Here is a 20313-nt window from a genome sequence, read left to right as displayed (position 1 = left end):
GGTGCGACTTGAACTCCATTTCCTTCAAGGACAACCCATGGCTTTAAGACCTGATCAAAGGCTGCCCTGGGGCCAACAAAGGCCCATTTTTAGAGTCACATACCACTGGGTGAGTAGCAATAAGCCAAAAGTAGTGGCCGGGAGTAACCCAGCTTGTGCATCAGAGGGAAGTGGGATGGTGAATGGATCTTGTCCTAGAAAAGAAGATAACTGTTTGACCAATTCTTTTCTGAATATTTGATGACGCCTTTATGCACTTGCAGAGGTTAATGCAGGTGGCATTTTAGAGTTGAAAGAAGGGTATTGGGGATTTTCGCGAGGATTATATGCCCTCTCATTGGCTTCTGGACCCTCCTCCCACACACAGTGAACACAATTGAAAAGCCTACAAAATCATATTGTGATGTTAAAGGAAAACCTTCTCTTGTGGGTGGTTACACATCACCAACACATACTCATTATTCGGTGTGCTTTGTGCTTTGTGATTTGTTTCATAAACCCCTTAGCAAGTGCAAGATGTCTTTATTTATACATGTATTACACTTTGTCTTCACGCTGTGTGAGGATAGAGAGGTTTAAGTCTCAGTTCCTCATTGTCCTGTATCACTGTGATGTGCTGCGCCACTGCTGTCCCACACACAGCAGTAATACACGGCCTCGTCCTCCGCCTGAGCGTTGCTTATCGTTAACTGTCCAGTGGTGCCAGATGTGGAGCCGCTGAAGCGATCGGGGATCCCAGGACCTCTAGAGCTGTACCACACAAAACGTGGGGCACTGCCAGGCTTCTCTTGGTACCAATGAAAGCTGTTGCTACTACTGGTCTTGGTGCACGTCAGTTTTACATTCTGCCCGGGGGACACTGTCACTGAGGGTGCCTGAGTGACCACATACTGGCACAGAGAAGCTACAAACGAAAGAACAAGACTTGTCAGTGGGCTAATCATCATTTTAATCACAAGTTCAAATCATTTCTGACACGAGATCAGATTCTTGCAAACTCTAATATTTCAAGACTTACATGCGCAATAGTAGGTGAGCACGAGGAGGAGGGGTGGCCAGGACATGGTGCAGGATCCAGCAGAGCTCTGCTTTCTGATTTCCAAAGATCTATGGGTGAGATCCCCACTCCCCCCTTAAAACCCAACAGGACAGAAGACCTGCCCCTTCCATGTAAATCAGCTGCCCACTCATTGGCCTCTGGATCCTCCTCCCACACACAGTGAACCCAAAAGGATGCAGTGACCTGGAACCTCTAGAAGAGGAAGTGTCTGTGCACTGGTCTGAGCAGTCACTGCTGGAGCGGCAACTCAATAATGCACCTGTTGCCCAACGTCACAGAACCATTTCCAGAGACACCATTTTATTGCAAAGTGTAGAAGAGTCTGATACTGCATTGATCTTAATAACAGTCTGGTTAGTTCTCTTGTAATAACCCATAACCAAACTTGATAAAAACACTTTAGAAGTGTAATGGAAAAAAACATAACATGAACCATAAAACATCAAAGTCACAATATCCAATATTGCACAAATATGGGGTTTATTTCAGTTTGCAAAATGCACATTTCTCAACTAAAGAGATTTTCTTCAAATGTGAATCTACAGTTCATGAATATTTTGGGCTCAGCTTTAAATCTTTTAGTACAAAAGTTTTAGTCCCTCAGTAAGTATGTGAGTTTAGGCGAGTTTACGGGTTCGAAGCGAAGCATTGATAAACCCGAATGAAAAGCGTTCTAATATTCATATGCGTCATTCCAAGATCTTGGACGCCATCCCGTAAACTGTGGGCAGGGATGATGTGGCTCTTTCTGTAATGAAAAATGTATTTGTTGAGGAAATAGAAAACTAGAGTGAGTATTTGAGGAGTTAGAGAAGACTACGAGTGGGTGGAGGGGCAATGTGGGACTATCTAAGCAACGTGTACGTCGTGCATATGAGAGTAGAGGAAGCAAAGCTTATCCAGAGGATTAGTCTAGAACAGAATATGAATAAGACTGTCAAGCAATTATCTCTGTCCGAGAACGCGGAAACCATTTCTCTCTGTGAAGATGGAGAACAAGTTAATCACTTCCCTTGTGGCCAGTGGTGGGGCGGGAGGGGTTTGAATATGTGTTTATTGTATAATCTATATCATTTTAATAAAAAAATAAAAAAATAAAAAAATATGTGTTTCGGTTTATGGTGCACCCTTGCTGCGAGCAACACCTAAACGGTGAATGGAAGCTTGTCTATGGGACTCCAGGGTGACATAGAGGGGCAGAGGAAGTGTTTCCTGTTGAGAAGATGTACCCATCATGATGCATACTGACCTCAATAGAGTCACTTTAGATAACATCTAGTTTGTATCATTGTAGCCCATAGTAGATATTTAAGGCCTTGTTACAAGTTTGGTGGTCTTTTGGCAGTAAATCTGCTGAAATATCAGAAATGGATCAACGGTTGCCTCCACCTGGTTGCTACAAGTGGTGGTAGGTGGTGTTAGTCCCCATTTATTGTAGTTCATTGGACTCCATGGGGATTTCAGGTGAATTACCGCCAGCAGTAATTCCACCAATTTGGCTGGTTGTGGGCAGTAAGGTGGAAAAAATTGCCTCCAGCATTCTGCTTCAGGGTTTTCCTACACCTTACTTCCAAACCCATAGATTGGCGGTGCGGTAATGCGTCACCATTGCATTACTATCATTGTTGACTACACCCCCAAACTCATAATGAGGCACTGCTATCATGGATGGCGGTACAAGAGGTGAATGGTGAGGAGATTTTACATCACTCAGGATTCATGTTGGAAGGAGAGGATATTTCAGAGGGTCTGGTGGGATTACAGACGAGGGGGAGAGAAGGAGGGGCTTTTTCCAAATGTGTAATTTGTGATAATACTCTAAGATCTTATGCGACCCATTGAAAGGGGGCAGGAGGAATTGAAAAGCAAATACACTATGAAACACTTTCCAGAATGGGGGGGAGGAGGCATGTTCAACAATCATTTGATCAGAGGCGAGGATAAGGCAACAGTTCCAAAAAGCGTAATCAATGAAGAAATCCAAGGCACGTCCATAACTACATCCAGGCAGTAGAAATAGTAAAAGGACAACAATCAGTAGAAGATATCCAGGTAGGTGGGGATTAATGGGGGGTGTAGAAATAGTAAAAGGACAACAATCAGTAGAAGATATCCAGGTAGGTGGGGATTAATGGGGGGTGTACCGAAACAGAAAACAACAGCAATGGTAGTAAAGGGTCATGTGGGAAATATCAACAGAACAAAAAATAAAACTAACGATATTGGAGAGAAGGGAAGTAATATGGCTTAAAAAGCAGAAACAAGTATGACATTCCATTTTATCGATTGGGGAAATTGAAAGAAACAGCAGATTCAGGGAGCAAGCTATGTTATTGGAGCTCAAAAACGTTACTAAAAATGGTAGCAACTTCAAAACGGGTTAATTCAAGGAAGTAAAGTGGGATGATGTCAAAGTCCAGGGGGTAGAAGCGCCAAATCCATTGTAAGTCTAAGGAAATGGTTATCATATGGGATCTGAAACACTGTTGAGTGGCTGGATGTATTTCACTTTTCACTCTGGCCTTGAGACCCAAAGGGTAAAGAAGCAACAGAGCCCAAAAGTCCAACACTGTCAGAGAATGACAATGGGGTTGACTCAACATGGGGCAGGAGAACATAGAAAGGAGTCAGGGTACCTGAAGGAGAGCCCCTGTAAAAGGGTGCTTTGGACACCCTGTGTCAACACTAGATGTCTGCTCCTCTAACCCTGCACCAATCGAATGCGAAGACTCACCATTTACTCTGAAGGAACTTCAGTCTACGTTCTGTTCTCCCTGGCCTTATCAGGTAACCTCCACTGTGCACATTGCCTGCTAGGCCTACTGGCTTCACTGGATTGGCAGGAAAACTTATAGAAGTAAGCTAAAACAGGTTTTAAGTGACCTAGAGCACCCCATCATAAAAGGGTCCTATCTTCAATGCACAACTATCCTGGTCCAGCCACACCCCCTCAAAAAAGGGTCCTATCTTCAATGCATCACTATCCTGGTCCAGCCACACCAACTCAGAAAAGGGTCCTATCTTCAAAGCATGACTATCTTGATCCAGCCACCTGCGCTCTCTCCCCGACACTCCCCTCTCCCTGTAGTGAGGCACGTAACACCACACTGGGAGGTGACACCAAGGTATAAAGATCAGCACGAGAATCTTCATGAAAAAGTCTATTCAAGAGGCAAGAGGGAGGGCAAGCAGCCTCCTTTCCTCCAGTTCCGAGACAGGGACCTCACCACATCTTCATGAATTGGGGTGAGTGTAACAGTCCTAAACCAAACACAGTATTGAACCCTTTCAAACACTTTGAAGGCTACCACATTAGTGCTTGTGACTGCATTCCCCTTTCTCAGGCTTCAACCCATGAGAACTCTCAAAATGTAGCCCTTGTCCAAACTCCAGGTGCTGCACATTACCACTAGGTTGCAAACTCTGTGAACTGTAGGGTCATCAGGACAGGGCATCATGCTAGACTCGATGAAATGCGTAAAACTGTCACTAATCGTAGTGGTCTTCATGTATCCAGCAATAGAAGGCCACTTACCTGGGGGTTGGGGGGATTGTATTCCTGATTTAACCCTTGACCTCACAAACTAGGATCCTTAGGATGGTCGGAGGAATTTGCCACATGGCAAGGATGTAGAAGCCCTTGCCTTTTTGATGTTTAATAATTAAACAAATAATGCTGCCATATCAGAAAGGGTGATCTGCCAACCAGATCCATCTTTCATAAACTCCATGCCAAAAGCAAAGTGTGCACATGTGCCCTGATGAATCAGTATTCTGTCCTGCAACACCTGCTCATCAGTGGCACAGCACAGGTTCAGGGGTCACATGCACCCTATTGACAGCTACAGTGACAGCCAAGTGAATTCAGCGCAGGGGCTGCATTTAGGATATGCACCTCTGTTTCCAAACCCCATAATTAGGAGAGTTACTATCCTGGGGTCAGGAATAAAATTTAAATATAAGCCAAATCTGAACTAACGTGTGTTGGCTAGTATCTCTCATAATGATTAAAGCCACATCAAATTTGTATCATACTAATGTCAACACTGTGAGCCCAACCAAGCCATGAACAGGCTATGTGTATTCTCCCTAGACTGGCTGTTTTGCTGCACCCAGCAACACAAGAGCCAGTGGGAGCTGCCTCTCCTTTGATCATTTGTGAGTTGGGTAACACCTTTCTACAGGGATAATTGCATCAGAGCGCACATAGTATACACAATCTCTAGCATCATACCAGGGTGTTGCATGCCAAAGGGGCCTTTGATGCTACAAGTCTGAGAAGGATTAGGGTTAATATACAAAGAGGGATCTCAGCATACATTTCTCTCACTTCCTTTCTCTCCTTCCTGTCACCCCCACATCCTTTAGAACACAGAATGTTGGGTAAGACTTAAGCAGGCAAAAACACTTGTCTTACAGACAGGGGTTGTAAACCTTAAAGCAGGCTTGTTTAAGTCCAATCACCTGTGGATGTTTGTTTATAAAAGAGGGGACCTCCCACTCCTTCTTTGATTCATTTCTGGACAAACACTTAAGGAAGTATTTCTGGAATATCTGTTGGGAGAGTTGACTTTCAAAAACCCTCAGCCAGTGAGGTGAAGGCTGAGTGTCCAAGTCAGAGGCAAGCTCACACTAGATTGGGATTCATAGCACCGGTGAACCAAACCAGCCACGATCCCTGTGTTTCTGCCGTGGTACTGCTGCAAGCTTTGATTTGATCCTGTTTGAAATAGTAGAACCAACAGGTCCCTCCAGTGCGGCCTTTGGCACTTGCTTGATCTTCAAACTGCTGTGCTGTACTCCCCTACCAGATCGCTGCCACTGTGCGCCATTGAGCACGTTGTTGCCTTGGCTAAAAGTAGAAAATGCAAAACCACGTTCGAACCACTTTCTGAACCGCCAGCATCTTTATCACTGTTCCACATCGATGGTAGAACTGGCCCTGGTGACCTCATCGAACCCCGACCTTCGAACACTGCATCATAATGCTCAGCCTAAACTGCATATCCATTCACCAGAATCTTTGCCATCAAACCAACTGTCGAACTGTCCCTGGTGACTCTCACAAGCCGCATTTCTTCAAAAGCTACTTTGTGCTGTATTGAACCTATGCTCGACTGTGGCTCAACACCTGCTCCCCATCTGGAACAACGCAACCCCCAGATTCAAGACTGATTCGAACTGTTGCACAGTACCGAGAAGCCTTGTTCAATGCTGTCGAATTGCCAAGAATAGTGACTGGTATTATTGACTGCTGTCTCCTTGGTTGATCTTTGGGCCCTAGAGACTGGTTAGGTTACCTTTAATCCCTTTTCTCTCACACGAGCATATCTGTTACAAACATTTTGTTTATTCTCCCTCTGTTTCATTCCCCTGAGTTCTGTGTCTTTCTTTGTTTGCATATTCTGTATTCTTTCCATGTGGCTCAGTAGCAAACAAAACAGCAAATTATAACAGTCCAAAATAAAGGAAAGTCTAATCAAGTTTCTATAAACAATATATATATACTTTCATGAAACACACCATGTATGATAATAACTACCTAGAAAAAAACACTGTAAAATCACACTCATGTAGAAAGAACACAGAATATGCAAAGATAGAAGATACAGACCTCTCGTAATAAAAAAGGGGGAGAAAAGGCTATTCAAGCCCACAATGTTCCAAAGAATATATTCTTGAGGTTGCAAAATGGAGTAAAATGGCCTAACCAATCTCTAGGGCCCAAAGATGTACTAGGGGGCCGACATCAACAGATAAAACCTTTGCAGGTGTCTTGGCAGTTCAACAGCATTGACCAGGTTTCTTGGTGCAGTTCGATTGTTTGATTTGGTTTAGAGGAAGCGGTGCAATTTGCCTGTCTTCAACTCTGTCGCTGAAGCTGCAAAGCACCCTGAAACGGAATAGACGCTGTCGAGCATCAAGAACATCTACAAGTACGAGGTACATAGTGGCTCTGTCCCCCTGGTCGTTCTCCGAAAGCCCATAGTGACATTTTACGACCCATTGCTCCCTTTGTGCTGAAACCAAGTATCCTTGAACATTGTGATCACTTACTTTACCGACAACCCTCCTGTCAGTATCCAGAGTGCATCCCCATCCCTTCTTCAAACTGTCTTGCCTCTGTATTCCCTTAAAGGGTGGGTTGTATTTTGTAGTGTGCTGTTTGTTGTGTTAATAATAAAGTAGATATTGTTATACAACCTTGACTGGACAGTGCCATTTATCATTGGGTAATAATTGTATTTTCGCTGTGTTGCAGCTAACCAACAATCCATGACCTTACAGAGATAAGCCTGCCATTCCGTCCACGTTACCAAAATTGGACAGGGCGGTTTATAATTTACTTACGTTTCCAATCTGTTCGGATCCCTTCTGGTGTACTTCAGTTGTGTGGCTGATTGATGGTTTAGAAACCGATATTCATCCCTGGACCACTGGTGCCCCGGAAGTTGATTCATCACATGTGTGCTTCAAATTACATTGCCAGTTACATTAGAAACCGCCCCATCTGTGTTATTGGACAACTTCCCCCCTCTTCATTGTGCAATGCTGTCTTGCGCTGGGTGATTTCTTCAGGGCTAAAACTGCAGCTGTCTCTTTTAAAGGCAGTGATTGTACACATTTACGAGATAATGTATTCTTGTTTTTTACTTTATGATTTTGTTTCCCCAGTTTATTATCGATTACTTGAGTAAACTTATCAATAATTTTTGATACTGATTGAGGTTGATTTATGGCTGCTGTCATTTCCCCTTCTCCAGAATGACCAGGTTCCGGAAGAGCGTCCATGTTCTTCTGAATGGCAAAACATTTTATTTTACAGGCATTGCCTTTAAAATCTCCATTCATAAACTGATTAATACTCAAAGCCAGTGGTTGTAGCGTCACAGCTAATGATTCCAACTTTATTTTAATATCACTTATAGTTATAATATGCGCGCAATCTTCTTTTCTAACATTGTCATAGATGTCTACAAAAACGCTCAATGCTGAATTTAAAGCTGAGATTGTGGGAGAGGTGAGCTTAATTCTATCATTAACCTCTCGTAGCGTATGATGTGACAGCCCTCTCTCCCTCTGACTGTCACCCATATTTATATAATCTCTACTTTTAGGAGACAACAGCTCTGTTAACACCATAGGTGTACACACACCAGAGCTTCCTCGTATAGCTGACATTAAATGGTTCTCTCTTCTCTATTACCTTCCATTAGCACACCTGCTGTTTCAGGGATTGTAGTTAAGCCATCAGTTCTACTTACTGCTTCAATCAGGCTCTGATCATGCAAACGTAATCATTCTACCACAACCGTTACACAGCACAGAGCTGTAGCACGAATTTCCGTACTAGTGCCTTATCTTGGGAAGAAGTCTGTTATTTTTGGGCTCGTTATGGGCGTCATCTTTAAACATTCCAAGGGGCCCATTATGAGTTGGGTAGTATTCTGGTGGTAAATCAGGGATGTCATTTAGAGGTCATCAGGAGTCACACCTGCAACCCCTGAGGTCTCCCTTGCTACTGCAAAAAAAAATGTTTATAACAAAATATTTTGAGCCTTCTGGGCTGTGGCCAGCAGCATGTGGCTCTTTGTTTCTGGAGTGGGTGGTTTTCTGATAGCCATAGCCGGTAAGATCGCTCAGTGGTTTGTGCGCTCGTTGCTGCCATGTGTGTGTGATCTGCAGGTTGCAGTTTCGACTCCCGGCAAGGTCAAGTCACCCTTTCATCCTGCTAGGGTTGATACATGAGTACCAACACAGTTTGGGTGATATTGTATGTTTATTTGTTCTATATGTAGTGCTTAATCATAAGTGCTATATAATAACACATCGTTATCATTTCTTTGTTTGTTTGTTTGATAATTTCTAACGCGCACCAGACCCGGAGGTATCAGGGCACAGCAAAAAGAAAGTGCAAAGCTTAAGTTACAAAGTTACAGGATATAGGCAAGGATAAAACATATATACAGGTTGTAAACAGGTGGGATAAATAAATACAGCAGCCACGTGTCAAGAAATATTTGGAGGGAGTATACATATACATCACTTAAGTATAAATAGAACAGCAATCAAGCCTAAAGATACACGGCTTTAAGCAAGTTAATGTAGTTACCTCTAAAATTCAAGTAAGGTTGATCTTCTCTAAGAGGGTGTGGCAAGGAGTTCCAGAGTTTGGCTGCTTTCACTGGAAAGCTACTACCGCCAGCTTTGGCGAGCTTGAATCTGGGTATAAGGAGGCAATTGGCGTTACCACGTCTAATAGGATGTTGTGGATGTTCTCCTGTGTAATCTATCCGTGAGATAGCTAGGGGCAGTATTGTTTAGTGCTTTGTGGGTGTGGGTGAGGGATGCAGTTTTTAGAAGGATATTATTATGGGTCGATAGCCAGTTGTTTTGGCGCCTGGTTGCTGAGATATGTGATCTTCTGGTCACACCAAGTGCCGCTCTTAAGGCTTTGTTTTGGAGGATTTGTACCTCTGAATAATGGCTTTATTGGCGCTGATGCAGAGGGCATTGCAATAATCTAGCCTAGAGAGTATTAGAGCTCTAGCCAGGATCATGCAGTTGTCATTCGACAAGAAAGGTTTGCCGTTCCCAATGAGCTTACAAGTGTAGGCAGCGATGGAGACCATTGATTTCACTTGTTTGTCGAAGGAGAGGGTAGCGTCAAGGTAGAAGCTGAGGGTCTTTACCTCCTTAGCTACATTAATGAGGTTCCCATCAATGGAGAATGATGAATACTCCTGGCCTAGTTTCTTAAGTTTCGGGTGGAAGCCCCGGATGATAAGCTCAGTCTTGTCATCATTCAGGCATTGACCGTGGGTCGCCATTCATGCCCGGATGATGAGATACACTCTATTCACCAGTGCCAAATCCTTGTCATAATCTCCAGAAAGTGGGAGAAGAATCTGTGTATCATCTGCATAGTTAGTGTAGGTGATACCCAGAAGGTTCAGATCATCGAACATGGACTTGGTGAATATATTGTATAATGTAGGGGATACACAAGAGCCCTGGAGGCACCACACATGATAGGGATAAAATCAGCCGCTGCTGAGGGGGAGAAGACCCTCATGCTTCTGTCACTCAAGAATGATTCTATCCATCTGATAGCCTCTGAGGAGAAGTGGGCTGCCGAATCCAGATGGCCGCATAAGACCTTGTGATCCACAAGGTCGAATGCGGCCGAGCCGTCTAGCAGTAGAAGGAGGCCTGTTTTGATTTGTCTCTTAGCTCATCAACCTGGGGTTTTCAGTCGATGAGGGCGGTTTCCGTCCCATGTAGGGGGCAGAATCCTGATTGTCTTGCACCCAAAAGCTTATGGAGTTCCAAATATTTTTGGATCTGCGTATAAGCAACCTTATCAAGTATTTTGAGCAGGAAGGGTACCGTCGTGATAGGACGGTAATTGGTAGGAACAAGTGGGTCTAGGGTTTGCTTCTTTAACAGTGGGAGCACCCATGATTGCTTCAGGTTGGTGGGAATAGTGCCATATGAGAAAGAGGCATTGATAAGTTTCGAGATAAAAGGGGCAAGATATCTTGTGGCATCTTTTATAATCTGGGCTGGGCAAGGGTCGCCTTGGCAGTTGGGAGGCTTTAGTGAATTGGAATCTGGCGGGACGGTCAGATAATATTTCACTAGAGGGGCGGTTTAGATTGTTCAGTTGTGATGGCGAGTTAAGGGAGGCTTTTTTTCTGGGCTATTTTGTTCTGGAGGGTAGTTACATTGTTGGAGAGTGCCTGTTGAATATCTGAGCAGCATGTTTTATTTTTGGTGCAGATATCAGGTGTAGGGATAGGAGACTCTAATTCTTTTAATATGATGAATAATTCTTTCATGCTGGAGTTGGCGTTAGAGATACGTTCATTGTAGGAATTACGTTGAGCCAAAGAGATATCATTTTTATATTGGGAAGAGATTTCAGTTAGCTTGGATTTGGTATTTTATGAAGGCAGTAGTCTCCAGGCAGTTTCACATCTCATCATTAGGAGTCATAGGTCCTTTAACTGAGGAGAGAGCCACTTGTTTAAGTGAGATTTAGGCTTGCTGGGTCTGAGTTTAAGTGGAGCAATTTTGTCAAGTGCAGTTAGCATCATTTTATTGTACTCGTTGACCAATGTGCCTGGAGCCAGGTTGTCAGCCAATGAATTAAGGGTCGGGAAAATGGCAGGGATCACTTTGTCCATTGTGATCTTCTTTTTATTCCTTGTTAAGCAAGGTGGGACAATTGGTGAGACCATTGGGAGTGGCCTAGTAGTAGACAGTGTGAAAGACATAAGGAAATGTTCTGTCAACAATTGTGGGGAAATGGAGGTGATGGCGGCGGTACAATTGTAGTCAGCTACCCAATCTAGGGTTCTCCCTTTATTGTGGGTAGGTTTGTTGATTTTTTGAGAAAGGCCTAGTTCTGACAGGATATTGGCTATATTTGAAGCGTGCTTTTCTGACGGGTCATTGAATCCTAAATTGAAGTCACCTAGTAGTAATAGTTGGGTAGTGGTTTTTAGGTTGTTAGATAGTAAGGTGTAGATGTCCTCCTCAAATGTCCCAAGTGGACCAGGCGTTCTGTATATTAAGTGGATAGTAAGGGTCTGAGAGTTGATTAGAGGGAGTTTAACGGTAAGGACTTCGCAGGATTGCATAATTTGTGGTTGAGCTGGTCTCAGAGAGAGGCTTGATTTGGATATAATAGCAATACCTCTGCCTCGTGTTTTATCTCTGTCCTGTCTAAATATCGTATAACCGCCTAGAACAGCTAGCGAGAGCAATGGTCCTCCCGCATCATGTAGACATGATTCAGAGATGGCAAGGAAGTCCAGGTTGTTTGCCAGTATCAGGTCAGAGATGTCAGTTGCATGGGTATCCAGGGACCTAACGTTTATAAGGGCTCCGGTAAGTGGGTTGGCCTCAGTTGTGGCTATGGCATTGATAGGAATGGTCGGTATTAAGTCAACTATCTTAGGTTTATGCACAGTCTGCTGCTTAGCAATGGCATACGGGTGAGGTAAGATCCTGACATGGTTGGCATTGTTCAACTTCTCACAGGTATGGAGGTTCATTTACTTGTTTGTCGGAGGCAGTGATCTTGTGACGGGTTCGTAAAGTATGGTTAGTCTGGCGTGGAGTCTGGAGTTCCTGTCTTTTACAGTGCAAGGATTGCTTGCATGTGAACTCGAAGTGGTTGAGTAGCTAGGTTGGCCGAAGATAGGAGGACTATATACTGACATTTTGGTCAGGTTAGTTGGGGCTTGTGCCACACCAAAGGGTGGGAGCCAGTCACAATACACTAGGAGGCTGGTTATAGAAAGTATGCTGATAGCGTAGAGGCTGTGGGTAATGTTGTGCATGTTGTGGCAGGAAATGTGCTAATAACTGGGCACTTCAGGAAGCACACAATGGGCAATAGGCTAATTCAATTGGGCACAAGATAAACAGTAGGCTAGTTCAATTGGGCACAAGATAAACAGTAGGCTAGTTCAGTTGGGCACAGGATAAACCTTGGTAAATAGGGCGGCTAACAGATAGCAGAGGCAGACAGCACTACAGTAGGCAGTCAAACAATAATAGTCCTCCAGTGGAGGAGAGTGGCATGATCGGTAACTTATAATGGCAGTGTTAATTTCAGGCATAGTCAATATGTGCAGTAGTCAAAGTCGAGTATCGTTGGGCATTGGACGACAGCACTGAGAAGCACAAATTATTGGCGGCAGAGTACGTGCATTTAGATATGGTTACGGGTGGGTCTCTCCAGCAATATGACCTAAGTGATTTGTAAGAGGGGAGTGCATACCTTTTTAGAGCAGTATGTGGCATCTGTCGGCGAACAGGCAACAAGGAAGTCTTTTTCCTTGGGCCTTCTTCCATCAAGGCCAGCTTTCCACCTGTCGGAGGCAGCAGTTAGCAAATAAGGCACACTGTTGCCTAGAAACCGAGTGGAGCCTCGCTGTCATCCCGCATCGCGCTGGCCATTTTGTAGTCAGGCGTCGATGCGCGTCTCATCACAGAACGGAGGAAACAGCTGATTTGGCCTTGGTCGTCTGCTTGCATTCACAGTAATTTGCTAATATGGGCCTATACACACTGATATTAACGATACACATGGTGATCCATTCTTGTATAAAATGTATATCACTTTACAGTGATTTCTTAACCATATTTTTCTTAGTGTACTTAGAAACAATGCTATTTAATGCCACTTCCTGTTTTGTCAAGGGGTTAAAGGTCATGTTTCATCGCTTTCTGTGATGTCACTTTTGGATGGGGACAAATGACATCACTTCCTATGATGTCATCAGAGGTCAAGGGTCATGTGATGTCACTTCCGCTACCCCTGGCATTTTGCTGAAATAACGTCCCTGTGGTAAATCTGCCAGAATACTGCCCATTGGAATTACTGTTACCACCACTTGATCTGGCGGAATTACCGCCGGTTTACCAGTGGCAGCGGCACAGCTAAGCCCCATTTTTTGAGAGTCTATTGGACTCCATGGGGTATTTTATTCAGATTTTTCACATTTTCGGTGGAAAGTGGGAGGATGTACCTCTAGCGGGAAAAGCGGGAAAAGTGGCAGTCATTCCATTACCTGCCAATGTGTTCCCACACCACCATACTCGTATTGAGCCTTCAAGTGTTTAGTTTAAGCATGACATGTCCTTTGATTTTCACCATCCTGATTGTGTTCCTGCATGGGGGAAATACCCACATTTCTATGCATTTCGTCAATGATGTTATCCTCAGTACAACCCACACCCTGGTGGTGAGCAGTAGGACCATTGTCCGCTTCATGTAACATGGAGCAGTCCATACCACTCAACTCTGCTCTATCTTCCAAAGTCCCAGATGTGCCTCCCTGTAAAGGAGACAGACTTTGTAGCCGGAATTTACTTGGTCCTGTCATCATGGGTGAGACAGAACATGCAAAATAACATTTTCTGTAAGATTGTAACAAGTGGCAGTTAGATTTGCCTCAAGTACTCACACTCGGTCCTGGGGAACTTTACTGCAGTCGCATCCTCATGAACTGCAAACTGCTTCACTGCAACCTTGTCCCGCACTTATCACGCATGCTTTGCCCTGCGGCAAGATTTTATGGTCCGCCCAGTCAGCTGATGCCGACAACCAAGCTCCCAGGCACTAGAAACGGGGGGCAGAACACGCATTCCAAAACACAGAAAGCACAGCACAATAACCGCCTGCTTCACTGCACACTTGTCCCGCACTTATCACCATTAATTGGAGTCCATAGGACTCCATGGGGAATTTCAGCAGATTTTCTGCTGCCTGTTATTCTGCCATAATTGGCGTTTTTTTGGTGGAAAGGAGGTGGATTTACCTAGAGCTCTTAGCTGGAGGTGCATCCTCCATCTTTCTGTCAAACTCGTAGTTGGTCGGTGCGGTAACGAGGCGGGATACAGTATTAGTGCTGATTTTTACCTCAGAAAGGTTTTTGGGGTTCCCACATCAGGCAGGTGCATCCCCTCAACAGCGAAGCCAAAAGAATAACACCTTGAATTCTGAGACTGTACCATATTTTATTGTGATCACTGATTTGGGTAATGAAATATTAGCAGGTTCCAGGTGACTTTTGAGTTCGGGATGGAAGCATTATTATTATTATGATTATTATTATTATTATTATTATTATTATTAGTATAACAATAATAGTAACACTAATTATAATTATAATAATAATAATAATAATAACAATAATAATAATAATTAGTAGTCGCATGTCCCGGGAGGATAGCTAAGGTGCAACGCGCTCTCCTTGGAAGCAAGACGACACGAGGCAACACAGGTTCGATCCCCGGGTCCGTGATTAGACCTCTGGGTATTTAAGTGCGTTATAAATATGCAACTAAGACAACACCAACAAAACAAAAATATTCTGTAACAGCGCCTCGATGCCCCCAGGCTGTGTGATCGCTTTAAAAATGCAAATACATAAAATGAAATAAATAAATACTTATTATAGTAATACCAAGAATACTAATTAACAATAATCTTATTTCCAGCCCGTGTTTTATGTCCACCTGTTTCAATGCACTGACAACTGATGTCATAAAGGAGGACCAGTGATTTGGTGCACCATACTACTGGTGCATTGAGAGGGGAACACACCAAAGTCTACGCCTCGGCTCTCGGCAGTGGTTATTGGAGGGTAGATATTAGTGAAAGTGTTCTGTGACCCCCCGGGAGTGGTTTTTGTCTCACTTCCCCATTGCCCGGTGTCACTGTGCAGCATTGTTGCTGTCCCAGACTTTACAGTAATAATCAGCCTCGTCCTCGGCCAGGGCACCGGCGATGGTTAATGTGGCCGTGTTGCCAGAGTTGGCGCCAGAGAATCTCTCTGGGATCCCGGAAGGTCTCGTGCTACTATAGTGTATCATGAGTTTTGGGGCACTGCCAAGCTTCTGCTGGTACCAGTACACATGATTGCTGCCAATATTGCTTCCGGAGCAGGTGAGTTCGGCCTTCTGCCCATTGGCCACGGAGACTGCGGGCGACTGGGTCAGCACATACTGCGCCACGGAAGCTACAAGGAAATGCAAGACACGTTGAGCGAATTCATGAAAGCTTTAAAGATTATACGAGTTCATAAAACCATTAAAGGCAAGTTTCCTTCATACGTGTTCCTTACCGGCACAGAGTGCGCACAGCACGACAAGGAGAGGAGCCCAGGACATGGTGCAGGGGGTAGCTGATCTTTGCTTCCTTGTGCAGACTGATCTCTCGGTGGGATCCTTCAACTCTAACTTAAAGCCCTGCATGCCTGAAGCTCGCCCCACACCCTCCCCGTATGCAAATCGGTTCAAAAATCACAGGTGAACGCAAACTCCCTTCAGGCCTTCATCTTTTCCCTGTGGCGCTGCTATACATCCGAATAATGTATGAGTTCGTCTGCCCTCTAGTGGTTATGTAAGGTAACTTTCGTCAGCCAGTCACATTACCCACCCCTGTGCTGAGCATAAGGTTGTCCGTGAGCTGCTGCCACACAGAACAGGCGGGACCGTCTATACGTGGCTCTTCCAGAAGTCTCGCAACTCCAGTACATATTCCAGGACTTGCAGGTGACTCGGGTACGGCGCTTAACACATACCTCCCCACATGTGGTGTGTCCTCTCCAGTGACATCAGAAAGAACATGAATAGAGTGGTGTAAGCTCATGTGCACCTTCTCATTATTTTACACCCAATGGGTCTCATTACAATAGTGGCAAGTGACTTACAGGATAGTAAGGCACCGGCACAGTTCATACCGGGCCGCCGCATTACGAGCTCTGCGCGCGGGTTCCTGACAGCCCACCTGGTCTTACCTGACGGGCTGTGGGGCACCCGCGAGCAGAACTCGTGATTGCACCGGCACGTTATCAACTGTGCCGGTGCAATTATGCTCCCCATCCCGATTGTGCCCTATGGGGCAGAATAGGGAATGGGAGCCCGGCATTACTGCATCCCGCGAATGGGCAACTACCGGCCCCTTCATCTTGTACTGGGCCGGTTATTGCCCAATCGCGGGAGACGGTGCCGGTAGCGAGCGCCATACAAGCACAGCTACACCATGCTCGTAATGAGTCCAATGACTGGTTGTATCGGGTGCTGGAATTGGAGAAACTTTACTGCGGGAACCGCAACCAACATTTACGCTTGGAGTGGGAGGTGGAGGGGGATCAGAGTGGTGATTTTCAGAGTGATGAGGGCGGCGTCAAGGGGGCGGAGCTAGATGTAGAATAATGTTCTATGCCCCCCATTGTTGGAGTCTGGCTGCTTTGCCTATAATGAAAGTGCATTTTAAGACTATAAGAATGGCTATAGATTTGGAAAATAAATAAGTCTGTGATAGTATTTCTCCCCTGCAATCCTTCTCAGCGCTTTCGGGCTACTTGATCGAAAATATTTCACCTTTTCCAATTTGACCTAATTTTTTTTTTTGTTGTCTTTTTTTGTTTAAAAGTGCGAGCCTTGAGAACCCTTTGGACAGTTTCACCCTTCGGGCTCAGGCTGACCTGCAGATCCAAGGACAACTTTTTCAATGCAGAGTGTAACTCAGTTGTTCAGTGCATTTACCACCGCGTCTCCCGAGATGCCCGTTTAAACCGTGTGACAGGACGAATTGTAGTCATGGGCAGAGCGCTTCATCGCCTTCGGGTGCGTGGGCCTCGGGCCTCCAGGGATCGGCGCTCCAGCAAGACCATTCTTAGCAGAGCGCAGCGGCCCATTCCTCTCCTGGCTATCGAAGTAGGTAACAGCAATTTGATACAAAGCTCCAATCTACCACCTTGTAAAAGGCCTCTTGGCGCTAGCAGACAGAAGCCTTGGGAACAGGGCAAAGCACACTCAGATACAAGGCTTAGAGAACAGGTTGAATTTTAGGTGTTTCCTAAATGCAATTTGATCTCGTACAGTGCCTTTCAGAGCTCCAGGAGCTTCAGTGTGCTGGAAGAGAATTCCATAGAAAAGGTGGCCTGCACAGGAGAGGCACGCCCCCTTACCTTATGTGTCAAATTTCGAAAACGTAAAGGCAGTAAAGACTTTTCGAAAAAACATATATATATGACTAGTTGATGTAAACCAAACATGTCCTCTACAAATGTTGGTCCAGTTCCTCTAATGCCTTCTGTGTTAGGCAAGTGGATTTGAACATATAGGGCCTCATTACGACCCAGGGGGTAAGTGAACAACGATGCCGGTAAAGGATTACCTGCATCGTTTACCGCTCCATGGGATCAAGACCCGCCAATCCGCTGTTAGCAGCACCGTACCTAACAGTGCCTCTAATAGCGGATTGGGCGCGGGCACGCGACCCGTCATGTCAGCAATACCGGCATGGCGTAAACAGGAGAACATCACAAGTCAGGCGGCCGTGCAAATAAATAACAGCCTACTAAAGGCCGAAAAGTACCTTACCGCCATGGAGCAAATACCGGCATCGTGGACCATCCATAAACGGCCATGTGCAGTGTTCCCAACTGCCACAGGTGCACACAATCACCACAGGTGGATCAAATAAAGACTGGCCCAGCACAAAAGGAGCACACCCCACCCCTTCCCACACCCAGTCACACACCAAAATGATTCCCATACTATTAGAAATGCTGGGGCTGGAGGACATGATTGCAGTGCAACTCCTGCTACTACAACGACAACAACAACAACAACAGGCAGCACTGAGGAGACGCAGGAGGAGAATGAGGGTCAGGCAGGCCTAGCATGCCCCACCAGTGCAGCCAGTGGTAGCACGCAGGCAGGCCCCAATCCCTTGCATCAGAGCCAGTCCATATAAACTAACCCCTGAGCAGATCCACACCCTGTACCGTCTGGACTGGGACACCATCAACACCATCAACACCATTATGGACATGATACATGACGACATTGTCAGCCTGATTGAAATACGCATCGCCATCCCACCCCTACTGAAGGTAGTGTCTGTGCTTCACTTCCTGGCCACTGGCAGCTACCAGCACACAGTGGGGCACCTGCATGGCATATCACAACCCTTATTTTCACGTACGCTGAACCAAGTGCTTGATGCCCTCCTGAAGCACACAGGCAACCACATTTTCTTACCACGTACAGCCCAGGAGATCTCAAACACCAAAGTTGGTTTCTATTCACTGGCCGGCCTCCCTGGTTGCATTGGCGGCATCGACTGCACCCATGTGGAATTGGTGGTCCCACATGCCATGGAGGTAGCATACCGCAACCACAAGTTATACCACTCCATTAACGTGCAAATGATATGTGATTCAAACAAGATCATCACACATTGTTGTGCCCGATACCCCGGATCAGCCCATGATTCAATGGTCATGCGGAACTCCACGATACCACGCTACATGTAGTGACATGCAGGGCCGAGATCCTGGCTTCTCGGTGAGTTGCATGTCAGCCTCCTGGAAATGCGATGTGGGTAGGTGATTGGGGGAGAGATGCACACTTCACCTGGCTGAGATGGGTGGGGAGAGATGCATACTTCACCTGGCTGAGACGGGGGGGAGAGATGCATACTTCACCTGGCCGAGATGGGGGGGGATGCATACTTCACCTGGCACCAAATGAGCTGCAGCATTCCGGATGAGCTGCAGCTCTGGATGAGCAGCAGCATTCCAGATGAGCCGCAGCATTCCCGCATGAACCACAGCATTCCAGATGAGTGGCAGCATTCCAAATGAGCGGCAGCATTCCAGATGAGCTGCAGCATTGCATTATGGATGAGCCGCAGAATTCTTGATGAGCTGCAGCATTCCGGATGACTTGCAGCATTTCGGATGAGCAGCAGCATTCCGGATGAGCGGCAGCATTACCGATGAGCGTCAGCATTCCGGATGAGCGGCAGCATTACCGATGAGCGTCAGCATTCGGGATGAGCCGCAGTATTCCAGATGAGCTGTAGCATTCCGGATGAGCCGCAGCATTCCAGATGAGCCGCAGCATTCCAGATGATCTGCAGCATTCCGGATGAGCCGCAGCATTCCAGATGAGCCACAGCATTCCGGATGAGCAGCAGCATTCCGGATGAGTTGCTGTCACATTATAGCATGTGTTGTTAAGCAGTTATATATTGTATTACAGTCGATGATATAATATGTGTTGACCACTAAAGGCAAGCAGGAACAAGCTCTTTAGCTAGCTGAGCCTTTGGGACGGCTTTTATCTGTGGCCTCATGAAAGATTAGCAACAATAAAAAAAATCCAAGTTTCTAACTTTTCGTTTGAGTTCAGCAAATGTCCTCAACTTGTATGGCCAGAATTTGTAGTTTTTTCTAAGCCTTGCCACTCCACACAGGGGGACTTCAGTATTAGTGAAGTTGAACATCAGTCTGTTACTATCCATCATGTGCTGAATGCAACCAAACACTTTGAAAGTTAAAATCACCCACAATTAAACAAATGCCTATAGGGTAAGCGAATAGCCCTTCATCCAATAGTGCTTCCACATTTGCAATGATCATTGCAGTTGAAATCTCACCTTGGGGTTATATATGTTGATTAACAGTATTTGATGGGAAATTGAAATTACGTCAACATTTATAACCACTGCCATCACATTTTCACTTTGTAACCCAAGTTTAAATCCCATTGCAAGGAAACAATTCTTCACCCCAATAACCAATCTTGTGGGTGGCCTTCCCAGGCTATTCTGTTTGGCGAGTCTCTGAAAGATCTGGTACCATCAAGGCAATATCTGTCGATCATCCAGATATCCTGTAAGTCGCTTGCCAATAGCTCGGCATCCCCTTCATGTC

At 45.4% G+C, this 20313-nt stretch overlaps 1 protein-coding gene across 1 annotated transcript; it reads right to left on the bottom strand.

Moving 5' to 3' along the window:
• Positions 1–15295: 15295 nt before the first annotated feature.
• Positions 15296–19539, bottom strand: VPREB3 (V-set pre-B cell surrogate light chain 3). Its single transcript, XM_069620292.1, has 2 exons — positions 19410–19539; positions 15296–15600 (listed from the first exon to the last, which is right to left on the bottom strand). Exons 1-2 carry the CDS (start codon positions 19537–19539, stop codon positions 15296–15298), a joined length of 435 nt encoding a protein of 144 aa, XP_069476393.1.
• Between the last annotated feature and the right edge of the window lie 774 nt (positions 19540–20313).

This window comes from Ambystoma mexicanum, chromosome 10, assembly GCF_040938575.1.
Source record: "Ambystoma mexicanum isolate Mex_15411 chromosome 10, UKY_AmexF1_1, whole genome shotgun sequence".
NCBI lineage: Eukaryota > Metazoa > Chordata > Amphibia > Caudata > Ambystomatidae > Ambystoma > Ambystoma mexicanum.
Note: the sequence above shows the minus strand (reverse complement) of the source record. Positions and strands in the feature narration are given on the sequence as shown.